Source organism: Strongylocentrotus purpuratus, unplaced genomic scaffold (genome assembly GCF_000002235.5).
Source record: "Strongylocentrotus purpuratus isolate Spur 01 unplaced genomic scaffold, Spur_5.0 spur5_scaffold_13, whole genome shotgun sequence".
Classification (NCBI taxonomy): domain Eukaryota; kingdom Metazoa; phylum Echinodermata; class Echinoidea; order Camarodonta; family Strongylocentrotidae; genus Strongylocentrotus; species Strongylocentrotus purpuratus.
This window is the reverse complement of record NW_022145598.1, coordinates 5,466,279-5,478,479: the sequence shown is the minus strand read 5'-3', so window position 1 is coordinate 5,478,479 and position 12,201 is coordinate 5,466,279. Positions and strand designations below refer to the sequence as shown.

Genomic DNA, 12,201 nt, shown 5'->3' with positions numbered 1-12,201 from the left:
CTTTATTTCTTGCGCAATGTTGAAAACGTTTAAATCGCGTATATACTGTCATTTGGCGCTATAAAAGAGCCATTTGAAGCATGTTTTACTTTTACAAGAAACTTTTACACTACCATGCCAGTATAGCTTCCCAAGTGAGCTGCCAAAGGGATTACCCAACCAAGTACCAAGTAAGAATGGATTAAGGTGATTGTATGCCGAATAGCTATAAATTAGCAGCTGAGAGTCAGAGGGGCGTTAACTCTCATCATTTAACACAATTAATGACATTCTGGCTCCCAGTACATCAATTATTCTGAGGCTGAGCAGCAAGCATCATCAATTACCACATGCTAAGAATGATCAGTGTGCACTTACATGTACATCTGTCGTTGGCTCCAGCTTCTGTATGGCTCTTTGTTCTCTCTCTTGGTTCTTGCCCTTCTTGTTCTTGCCTTTACTCTTTTTCTTCTTCAATGGCTCGCCAAACATCAGGGCTCTGGAAGAAGGACGACAAAGACATTTTTTTCTAAAATTCCAAGTCCAAACAAAATTAAAAAGAGCAACAATCATATTACACTGAATGGTCTTGGTGGGTCTAAGACAATGTTTTGACTGTAAACTAAGGAATAAGGGTTCTATCAAATGATATATTTTCAATATTCCCTGAAAATAGAGTATTTCAGACCTTCGTGTAGAAATAACAATTTGTTGGCCTCTTAGGTCTTCAAACCAATACCCTGATTTGGTTTCACATGGTTATGTAGTAACATTTGACAATAATGTTCCAATTATAGAGATTATGTGGGACTCTGAAGAAAATATGACAGAAATTCGGAACAATGTAGCCTTTTTAACAAGGGATGTACTTTTTAAAAAAAGTGCTAATAAAAGATGTAAATATAGAACGGATTCAATTAAGTTTACCACGAAACAAAGGCAAGCTCTTTTTGGGTGTATGCTATCGTCCCCATCATCTAAATATGCTACCTTCCATGATGCACTAAATAAGTCTTTGTTCTTATCACCCCACATATTTCTTCTTTCAAATCCATCATTTTATGCAGTGGTTTCCATATTCATAACTGGTTTCCATATTCATAACTGGGTTCCATTTGAATTGGACTGTAGTCGTGTGCCACAGTTGCTTCCTAGGGTTTTCCATCAATTTCACAAAGCAGATAGCATAGATTTACAGAAAACGATTGAATGTATTTTATGGAATCTATTGATGAGAGCATTGATGACACATGTGAACTTCACACTGACTTGTGTTGCAGGCAACAATCAAAGATGTATTTATCAAAGGAAATAGTTAGAATGTCCAGAAGAAAGAGAAGAGATTACAGAAGAGCTTTAATACAGGAAAGCAAAGAAAGCAAATAATCACATACTGCATGTAAAGAGGATTTCCATAACAATGAAACACCTTGCTCTATTGTGTACACTCCACGACATCGGTTTATCTCTCTCATCTTTATTTGCAAATATCTTTCTTAAAAAGGAAAGCCATGGACTTCTAAGAGGTATCAATATGTTGCGCTTGAGCTTCTCGTTCTGTTCTTGACATCGGTTTATCTCTCTCGTCTTTATTTCTTGCGCAATGTTGAAAACGTTTAAATCGCGTATATACTGTCATTTGGCGCTATAAATGAGCCATTTGAAGCATGCTTTACATTTGCAAATATCTTTCTTAAAAAGAAAGCCATGGACTTCTAAGAGGTATCAATATGTTGCGCTTGAGCTTCTCTATCTGTTCCTGACATCGGTTTATCTCTCTCATCTTTATTTGCAAATATCTTTCTTAAAAAGAAAGCCATGGACTTCTAAGAAGTATCAGTATGTTGCGCTTGAGCTTCTCGTTCTGTTCTTGACATCGGTTTATCTCTCTCGTCTTTATTTCTCGCGCAATGTTCAAAACGTTTAAATCGCGTATATATTGTCATTTGGCGCTATAAATGAGCCATTTGAAGCATGTTTTACTTTTGCAAATATCTTTCTTAAAAAGAAAGCCATGGACTTCTAAGAGGTATCAATATGTTGCGCTTGAGCTTCTCTATCTGTTCCTGACATCGGTTTATCTCTCTCATCTTTATTTGCAAATATCTTTCTTAAAAAGAAAGCCATGGACTTCTAAGAGGTATCAATATGTTGCGCTTGAGCTTCTCGTTCTGTTCTTGACATCGGTTTATCTCTCTCGTCTTTATTTCTTGCGCAATGTTGAAAACGTTTAAATCGCGTATATACTGTCATTTGGCGCTATAAATGAGCCATTTGAAGCATGTTTTACTTTTGCAAATATCTTTCTTAAAAACAAAGCCATGGACTTCTAAGCGGTATCCATATGTTGCGCTTGAGCTTCTCGTTCTGTTCCTGACATCGGTTTATCTCTCTCGTCTTTATTTCTTGCGCAATGTTCAAAACGTTTAAATCGCGTATATACTGTCATTTGGCGCTATAAATGAGCCATTTGAAGCATGTTTTACTTTTGCAAATATCTTTCTTAAAAAGAAAGCCATGGACTTCTAAGAGGTATCAATATGTTGCGCTTGAGCTTCTCGTTCTGTTCCTGACATCGATTTATCTCTCTCATCTTTATTTGCAAATATCTTTCTTAAAAAGAAAGCCATGGACTTCTAAGAGGTATCAATATGTTGCGCTTGAGCTTCTCGTTCTGTTCTTGACATCGGTTTATCTCTCTCGTCTTTATTTCTTGCGCAATGTTGAAAACGTTTAAATCGCGTATATACTGTCATTTGGCGCTATAAATGAGCCATTTGAAGCATGTTTTACATTTGCAAATATCTTTCTTAAAAAGAAAGCCATGGACTTCTAAGAGGTATCAATATGTTGCGCTTGAGCTTCTCTATCTGTTCCTGACATCGGTTTATCTCTCTCATCTTTATTTGCAAATATCTTTCTTAAAAAGAAAGCCATGGACTTCTAAGAGGTATCAATATGTTGCGCTTGAGCTTCTCGTTCTGTTCTTGACATCGGTTTATCTCTCTCGTCTTTATTTCTTGCGCAATGTTCAAAACGTTTAAATCGCGTATATACTGTCATTTGGCGCTATAAATGAGCCATTTGAAGCATGCTTTACATTTGCAAATATCTTTCTTAAAAAGAAAGCCATGGACTTCTAAGAGGTATCAATATGTTGCGCTTGAGCTTCTCGTTCTGTTCTTGACATCGGTTTATCTCTCTCGTCTTTATTTCTCGCGCAATGTTCAAAACGTTTAAATTGCGTATATACTGTCATTTGGCGCTATAAATGAGCCATTTGAAGCATGTTTTACTTTTGCAAATATCTTTCTTAAAAAGAAAGCCATGGACTTCTAAGAGGTATCAATATGTTGCGCTTGAGCTTCTCTATCGGTTCCTGACATCGGTTTATCTCTCTCATCTTTATTTGCAAATATCTTTCTTAAAAAGAAAGCCATGGACTTCTAAGAGGTATCAATATGTTGCGCTTAAGCTTCTCGTTCTGTTCCTGACATCGGTTTATCTCTCTCGTCTTTATTTCTTGCGCAATGTTGAAAACGTTTAAATCGCGTATATACTGTCATTTGGCGCTATAAAAGAGCCATTTGAAGCATGTTTTACTTTTACAAGAAACTTTTACACTACCATGCCAGTATAGCTTCCCAAGTGAGCTGCCAAAGGGATTACCCAACCAAGTACCAAGTAAGAATGGATTAAGGTGATTGTATGCCGAATAGCTATAAATTAGCAGCTGAGAGTCAGAGGGGCGTTAACTCTCATCATTTAACACAATTAATGACATTCTGGCTCCCAGTACATCAATTATTCTGAGGCTGAGCAGCAAGCATCATCAATTACCACATGCTAAGAATGATCAGTGTGCACTTACATGTACATCTGTCGTTGGCTCCAGCTTCTGTATGGCTCTTTGTTCTCTCTCTTGGTTCTTGCCCTTCTTGTTCTTGCCTTTACTCTTTTTCTTCTTCAATGGCTCGCCAAACATCAGGGCTCTGGAAGAAGGACGACAAAGACATTTTTTTCTAAAATTCCAAGTCCAAACAAAATTAAAAAGAGCAACAATCATATTACACTGAATGGTCTTGGTGGGTCTAAGACAATGTTTTGACTGTAAACTAAGGAATAAGGGTTCTATCAAATGATATATTTTCAATATTCCCTGAAAATAGAGTATTTCAGACCTTCGTGTAGAAATAACAAATTTGTTGGCCTCTTAGGTCTTCAAACCAATACCCTGATTTGGTTTCACATGGTTATGTAGTAACATTTGACAATAATGTTCCAATTATAGAGATTATGTGGGACTCTGAAGAAAATATGACAGAAATTCGGAACAATGTAGCCTTTTTAACAAGGGATGTACTTTTTAAAAAAAGTGCTAATAAAAGATGTAAATATAGAACGGATTCAATTAAGTTTACCACGAAACAAAGGCAAGCTCTTTTTGGGTGTATGCTATCGTCCCCATCATCTAAATATGCTACCTTCCATGATGCACTAAATAAGTCTTTGTTCTTATCACCCCACATATTTCTTCTTTCAAATCCATCATTTTATGCAGTGGTTTCCATATTCATAACTGGTTTCCATATTCATAACTGGGTTCCATTTGAATTGGACTGTAGTCGTGTGCCACAGTTGCTTCCTAGGGTTTTCCATCAATTTCACAAAGCAGATAGCATAGATTTACAGAAAACGATTGAATGTATTTTATGGAATCTATTGATGAGAGCATTGATGACACATGTGAACTTCACACTGACTTGTGTTGCAGGCAACAATCAAAGATGTATTTATCAAAGGAAATAGTTAGAATGTCCAGAAGAAAGAGAAGAGATTACAGAAGAGCTTTAATACAGGAAAGCAAAGAAAGCAAATAATCACATACTGCATGTAAAGAGGATTTCCATAACAATGAAACACCTTGCTCTATTGTGTACACTCCACGACATTTAAATGCCATTACCAAATCATGCATGCCCAAGTCTTGCCAGTATCATTCGTTGAGTATTTAAATAGGGAACAGCTGAAAAGTCTTTTATCTATTCACACATTGAAAAGTGATTGTTATAACTTTCACTGATTGTGCATATACTAAGATGCATGGTGGGAAATCAATTGTTCAGGAATTGATTATTTATCAGCTCTTCATGTTTATGCATAAGTCACAAGAAATGTTGGTGAGGAGGGGATAAGTTGTACTAACTGTCCTAAAAACTCTTTATCTGTTGGTAAGGTATATATGGAGGAGACTGCACTTGTACTGGATGTGACGCCATGTTCACATGCAGGGCCAGATCATCAGTTGGGGGAAAATGGGGTTAAAATTGTGGGGTAAGTATATGCTGTATATCTGGCCCTGTTGTCACAGTTCCATGTTAGTAGTTTTCTGCTGGCATGGATCTCCCCTGATCCTCCCCTGATGGCAATTTTCAATATGATAAATCAAACTATATCAAAGCTCTCGACATATCTTGAGCATTTCTCACTCTGTTTAACCATTATTTTCGTGCATTTGTTAGATGTGGTTTTTTTTAGACTTTGAGAAGGTAATGTAGCGAATGAAACATGCTAATGCGTATTGACCTCTAGCGTGGTATACTTGCTGAGAGGCAGCACGATTTGAATTTTCAAAGGATTCTTTCTAACATCAGTAAGTTGAAACAAGGGAAATGGTCTCGCCTGCATTATGCAATTCGATATGATGAAAAATTGAGGTTGGAACATTATTTATAGACAGGGTGGCCCATTAGCAGGTCCCAAAAATAAAAACCTCTAAATATAATCACATTTTGAAGTGAATATTGACTAAGAATCATCAGAAGAATTATTTACTATTAAATGTACATGATTGATAACTTGAATGAAATATGAACAAATTAATTTAAAAAAAATACTAATTCTCATATTAAGTTGTGAAAACATAATCCTAGTCTGCTGACCTTTGACCTTGTGATCTGGAATTTGTGTCATATGATTTGTAATACTTGATAACCTTTGGGTACAAGTTTCATGGAATTTGAACAATCAATTTTGAAAATATGCTAAAAAATTCAAAATCTTGATGTTGATGCCACAACAAAGTCTAAGTTTGTTGACCTAAAATGACCTTTGACCTTAACTTAGTGACCTGACATACTACTCACGTGATTGGGGATACTTGATAACCCTATAGTCCAAGTTTCATTGACTAAGAACTTATACTTTCAAAATTATATCAAAATTCAAAAACTTAACCGTAGGTTCAGTTTTGATGATGATGCCACAACATAGTCCAAGTCTGTTGACCTGAAATGACCTTTGACCTTGACGTTGTGACCTGAAATTCTACTCACATGATTGGGGGTAAAAAATTAAAAATCTTGATGTTGATGCCACAACAAAGTCTAAGTTTGTTGACCTAAAATGACCTTTGACCTTAACTTAGTGACCTGAAATACTACTCACATGATTGGGAATACTTGATAACCCTATAGTCCAAGTTTCATTGACTAAGAACTTATACTTTCAAAATTACATCAAAAATTCAAAAACTTAATCATAGGTTTAGTTTTGATGATGCCACAACATAGTCCAAGTCTGTTGACCTGAAATTCTACTCACATGATTGGGGATACTTGATAACCCTATAGTCCAAGTTTCATTGACTAAGAACTTATACTTTCAAAATTATATCAAAAATTAAAAAACTTAACCTTAGCTTAAGTTTTTGATGTTGACGCCGCCGCCGCCGCCGCCACCGCCGCCGTTACTGATTGGTTATCAGCAAATTTGTCACTGATTTTTGTCATTGAAAAAAGACTTTGTGAAATGGGTCCCGGATGTACTTAGTAGAGAACTCAAAGAATATAGACAAAGCAAGAGAGATGACAGACACATGACAGACAGATGGACAGAAAGAGACACAAAGAGCAGACGGTTCTTACCTGATAATAGCTCTGCCGTCCTTGTCTCCAGTGTATGTGACGACGTAGAAGGCTGGAGCCCAGAACTCAAACTCTCTCTCCCAGTTGATAATGGAACATAGAGGAGCACTGATCAGAAAAGGTCCTTTGGAATGACCCTGTATCAAAGAAAGATGATGTGTGTATAATGTGGAGGCAAATTATTTTGAAGTTTTATGGAGTAAAGAGTGAATATGCATTTTGAAAAGAATGGGTTGTGAAATGTGAAATGAGTGGATGGTGAAGGAGGGAATTGTATCATTTTGAAAATTCCTTTGAGCAGAGCTTTGTTCCTCTCCCCCATTGTCTCTCTCTTTCCCCCTTCCTTTCACATCATTTTTCTTGCTCCATCTCCCATCTCCCATCTCCCCACCCCTCCCCCTCCCCCTCCCATGTAGGTATTACCCATAGTAAGAGCGCTTCAAACAATGCACCTACCTCCTTATAGAGAGAGTAGAGGAACGCGATGGTCTGGATAGTTTTCCCCAATCCCATCTCATCAGCCAGGATGGTACAGATATCATTATGCCAGGAGTATCTCAGCCAGTTCAGACCCTCGAGCTGGTAGTCATGGAGCTTGCCTCCACAGGCATCGATGTACTGGGTTGCACTTCAAACTTCTTCCTCAACTGTGAAGCAAGAACAAAATTGAGATGACAACTTGCACTGGACTTAAAGCTGATATTCTAAGCAAATATATGTCCCTTAATTTGGTACCTACGGCAAGCATATGTTATTTATAAGTTTTTCAATTACATAGTATATCACAACAAAATTCTGGGAACTCGAAATCCTTCATTGAAATGTCGAAAATATCCGCCTCTCTTTGCATAGAAAATCAGTCACGGTGCTGGTCTACTATATATGACATCACGTCCGGGAAAGAGTATATTCACGTACCCGGATGTTCCACAGATAGCATGTCCAGAGTCGGTCATTGAAATGGAATATAAATTGTAATGTTTTGTTGTTGCTCACAATACGAATTTAGCTGAAAGTGCATGACAGATGGAAGTGTTTACAGTTACATTTGTGCACATGATTCATTCATACAATCCTTTTTCAGGTGGGCTGTATATAATACAGATCACCTTATATTTTTGTTAAAATTGCCTTCATTTATTATTTATTCATTTATTTTTCTTATTTCGACCCACTTTTTTGTTTGCAAGTTAACTTTAAAATGGCTCAATCAAATGCCTTGAAAATTTGGCACACATATGTATAGGCAAATGGACAAAGCACAGCAAGGTTTTCAAACTTGATCTCGACTTGTGACGTCATCTAGGCGCCATTTTGTGAAATTTTCTGAAAATCAACTCATGATCATTTCTTCATAACCAAAAGTCATTTCTCATTCACATTTATAATGATCAAGGTCAATATCCGTCCGGTCAATTTCAGGTAAAAAAATGTACGTAACATTTTTGATGACGTGATATTTAGCTACTGATTGCCGTTTAACGACAATTTGTTAAGGTCTGATTTTTTAGCTATGTGTTGCATAATGTTTGCTGATTTAAAAAATATTGTTGCCAGTCTATAATTGACTTTTATATGTAACACTTTGGTGCCTTTGATCAGAGCCATGCACACATGTAATTATATTTTATTACTAAATGTAATTGTTGGCTTTGCTTGTTTCGCTGTAGTAGTAAGTTACTTGAGGCCATGAGAGAGTGGGAGATAAAAAGGGAAATATACAGTGCGTCCTAGAAAAAACAAAACCGAGAGTTATCGATGTTTTATCATAACTCAATCACATTTATAATTGATAAATGACACATGTTTGGAAAGCTTAGATCCTCCTCTTTCATTTGATGCAACTCAAATAATACATATTTCACGCATGAGTGATTAAAATGAATTTGAAGAGAGGAAACCAAAAAGTCATTTGGCGGACGGTCTCTGAATTTCAAGGAGAAAATCACATTTCTAGAAGGTTGAGTTTCTGCCCTTTCATATGACACCTCAATCAGGAAAAATGAGCAAGGAATGACAAAGTTCTGTTTGTTTAAAGTAGTGCTTGCATTTCCATAATTTTATCAAACAAATTCGTTTTCACGGGGTGCCTGCCGTAGCAAAAAACAAGTTGACAAAAGACTTAACTCCATTTCGTCGACAATCAACCGTAGACGAAAGACTTATAAATGTGACTAAGCTATGAAAAACATAGAGAGTGCGAGACAAATATGAGCGACATGTAGGTGAACGTAGAACACTGGGCAGAGATAATGCATACACGAAATTGAACACATGGGACCGAAATATATTTAGGAACAAGGAATGACGACTTATTATCGCACTTGTGTAAATATAATTAGAGATTATTAAGAAGTGATCGTATCCATACTAATTTAAGGGGAATCTACTCTAAATTGTAAGGATTAGAGGACGTTTTGTGGGCAAATACGAAGGTTAAAAAATGTGAAATGACGCCATTTTGTACGGACAGAGGGTCGGAGTGTACGAACGATGTGTGCGACTTCCACTCCAAAAGTAAATTCAACATCGGTATGTCTTCAGCTGGCTGCTGACCCATCTACAAGTCATCAAGTTACTATTTTACCATATCAAGTTATAAATCTGGTTAGTTTGGTTTGCCTAGTAAATTAAGTGTGCATTGTTGATGATAGTGTACGAAATCTATAGTAGATTTGGAACTACTATAGAATTTATTTCTAAACAAAAACACAAAGACTTCGTCTGTATATTTCAGACAAACGGACCCGGGTAATTGTGCCTTATAAATCGCTTGAAGTGTGAAAGGGAATAAGATACTATTTTGTTATTTACTGAGTGACTGAGTGGAAGACTTGATACACAGAAACGAATGTATGGGACATGATTATGGTCTAAATGGTGTTGTGAGGCTTGTTAGAGAGACAGAAACATGATTAGTTCCTACTTAATTACGGTATCAGGGGTGAGAATAATACTCATCTATAAAAGGATGGAAAATATTGGAAAGTGGTTTGAGACTCTAGAAGCTAACTTTGACAAGAGACATATTGGAAAAGGACGAGACAGTGCGTCACAAAAGGAAACAATTGCCATACGTCACAATGACTTTAAGCGTATGCTAGTAGGACGCATGGTCCGGTTTTTTAGGAATCTATGTATGTGAGAGTGTATCAGATTACAGAGTAAATTGAAACACACAAACCGTGTTGTTTTGGAGATCCAAGCGCTCCAGATTAAAGACTAGGTGGTGGCAGCAACCGCAATCGTCAGAATTATGAAGTAACTCATGGTATAAGAGACTGGCATAAAAGGGGTTCTTTCCAGACCTGTTTTTACTTGTATTCCCTATATTGATAGATTTCCCTACAATGGTGGCAAGAGAAGTTATACTATTGATGGGGATGATTCGCTACAATGGTGGAATTATCACGTTCCGACATACTCATAAAAAAAAATCATATAACGTACAGCCAGACTTTACCCTATCTGAAACAATCGTTCAAAGACAACAATCATGCAAGTTAAAGGAATGGACAATAATATGTGATAAGATAAAATGATAAAAATTTGTCACAGACAAATAGATGATTATAAGAAATGATTGTTTCTCTCTCCTTTTCTCTCTATTTATGTGTGTGTCTCTCTCTCTCTCTCTCTCTTTCTCTCTCCCTCTATCTCTCGGTCGGTTGCTTTCTCAGTCTGTCTGTCTCTCTGTCTATCTGCCAATGCTATTCCGCCCTTTGCTTGTATGCCGGCACCATTCCTTCTTTGAGATAAATTATATAACATAATGATGATGTACACCATTTATTATACCTTATATTTATTATAGGGAGCGAAATAGAAAACGAGCAGCTGATAATGTCGAAATGCGAAGAATATTACTGTACAATAATTATACAAAGTAAAACTTTTGAATGAAAATCTCTGTTGCATCAAATTGATAGAAAAATGTTTATTATGCTATATTGACAATACTATTATACGTCGGACATTATGCTTCAGCAACAAGATATCTATATTAAATAAAAGGACAACTAAAGGGGAAAACAAAATCGGAGCTGGGGGGGGGGGTGATCGGAGAGACAAATACTATATAAATAAATACTGTACGGACTACATCCAACTTTCTATCTCTCCCGCCTCCTCCCCCCCCCCTTCACTCTCTCTCTCTCTCTCTCTCTATGTCTGTCTCTCTGTCTATCTGGCAATGTCGTTTTCGATCTTCATCTTTTTTATAATGTTTTCTATTCCTCCATTTGCTTGTACACCAGCAGCATCTCTTTCTTGAGATTAATTATTATAACATAATTATCCCTGATGATGTACACATTATACCTTATATTTATTATAGGAAACGAAATAGAGAACGAGCGGCTAATAATGTCGAAATGAGAAGAACATTACTACAGTGTATACAATAATTATACAAAGTAAAACTTTTGAATGTAAATCCCTGTTGCATCAAACTGATTAAAAAAATGTTTCTTATTATGCCATATTGATGGTACCATTATACGTCAGAAATTATACTTTAGCCAAAAGGTATAAACAAAACAAAACAAAAAAAATGGAAAGAAAAAATCTGAGCTGGGGGGGGGGGGGGGGGGGGGGGTCGGTCAGAAAAATATAATAATAATAAATACAGTACAGACCACGTTCAACTTTCTATCCCCCCCCCCCCTCCTCTCTCTAATTCTCTCTCTCTCTCTCCCCTCTCTGTCCGTCTGTCTCTCTGTCTATGTCGTTTTCCATCTTCATCTTTTATGTTTTCTATTCCGCCCTTTGCTTGTAAGCCGGCACCATTCCTTCTTTGAGATAAATTATATAACATAATGATGATGTACACCATTTATTATACCTTATATTTATTATAGGGAGCGAAATAGAAAACGAGCAGCTGATAATGTCGAAATGCGAAGAATATTACTGTACAATAATTATACAAAGTAAACTTTTGAATGAAAATCTCTGTTGCATCAAAATTGATAGAAAAAATGTTTATTATGCTATATTGACAATACTATTATACGTCAGACATTATGCTTCAGCAACAAGATATCTATATTAAAAACAAGGGAAACACTCTCGGCGGTCTCGCCTGCATAACGCAATTCAATATGATAAACCAGAACGTCAATGAGGTAGCGCTCATCCGCATCTCGCAACAAATATCGTAAATTTTATGTGGTACACTTTTGAACTGGTCAAAAAATAAAAATTTGATGCCCTGAAATAAATAATCAACGGAGCAAAATCTCAAAATTCTGTGTAAGAGTTAAGTTTACCTGATAAGGCAAACCAAATCAAAATC

At 36.5% G+C, this 12,201-nt stretch overlaps 1 protein-coding gene across 1 annotated transcript; it reads right to left on the bottom strand.

The window, feature by feature from the left end:
• Positions 1-430: 430 nt before the first annotated feature.
• LOC589669 (chromodomain-helicase-DNA-binding protein 5) lies at positions 431-7,861 on the bottom strand. Its single transcript, XM_030983840.1, has 5 exons — positions 7,824-7,861; positions 7,362-7,533; positions 6,906-7,042; positions 3,851-3,971; positions 431-478 (listed from the first exon to the last, which is right to left on the bottom strand). Exons 1-5 carry the CDS (start codon positions 7,859-7,861, stop codon positions 437-439), a joined length of 510 nt encoding a protein of 169 aa, XP_030839700.1. The 3' UTR covers positions 431-436.
• Between the last annotated feature and the right edge of the window lie 4,340 nt (positions 7,862-12,201).

Excerpts from the sequence above, each read along its gene's own strand:
- LOC589669 (XM_030983840.1), bottom strand. The coding sequence starts at position 7,861 with ATGACCGACTCTGGACATGCTATCTGTGGAACATCCGG. Across the intron at positions 7,534-7,823 it reads GCTATCTGTGGAACATCCGG|TGCAACCCAGTACATCGATG; the intron begins GTACGTGAATAT and ends AGAAGTTTGAAG. Across the intron at positions 479-3,850 it reads AGCCAACGACAGATGTACAT|AGCCCTGATGTTTGGCGAGC; the intron begins GTAAGTGCACAC and ends TCCTTCTTCCAG.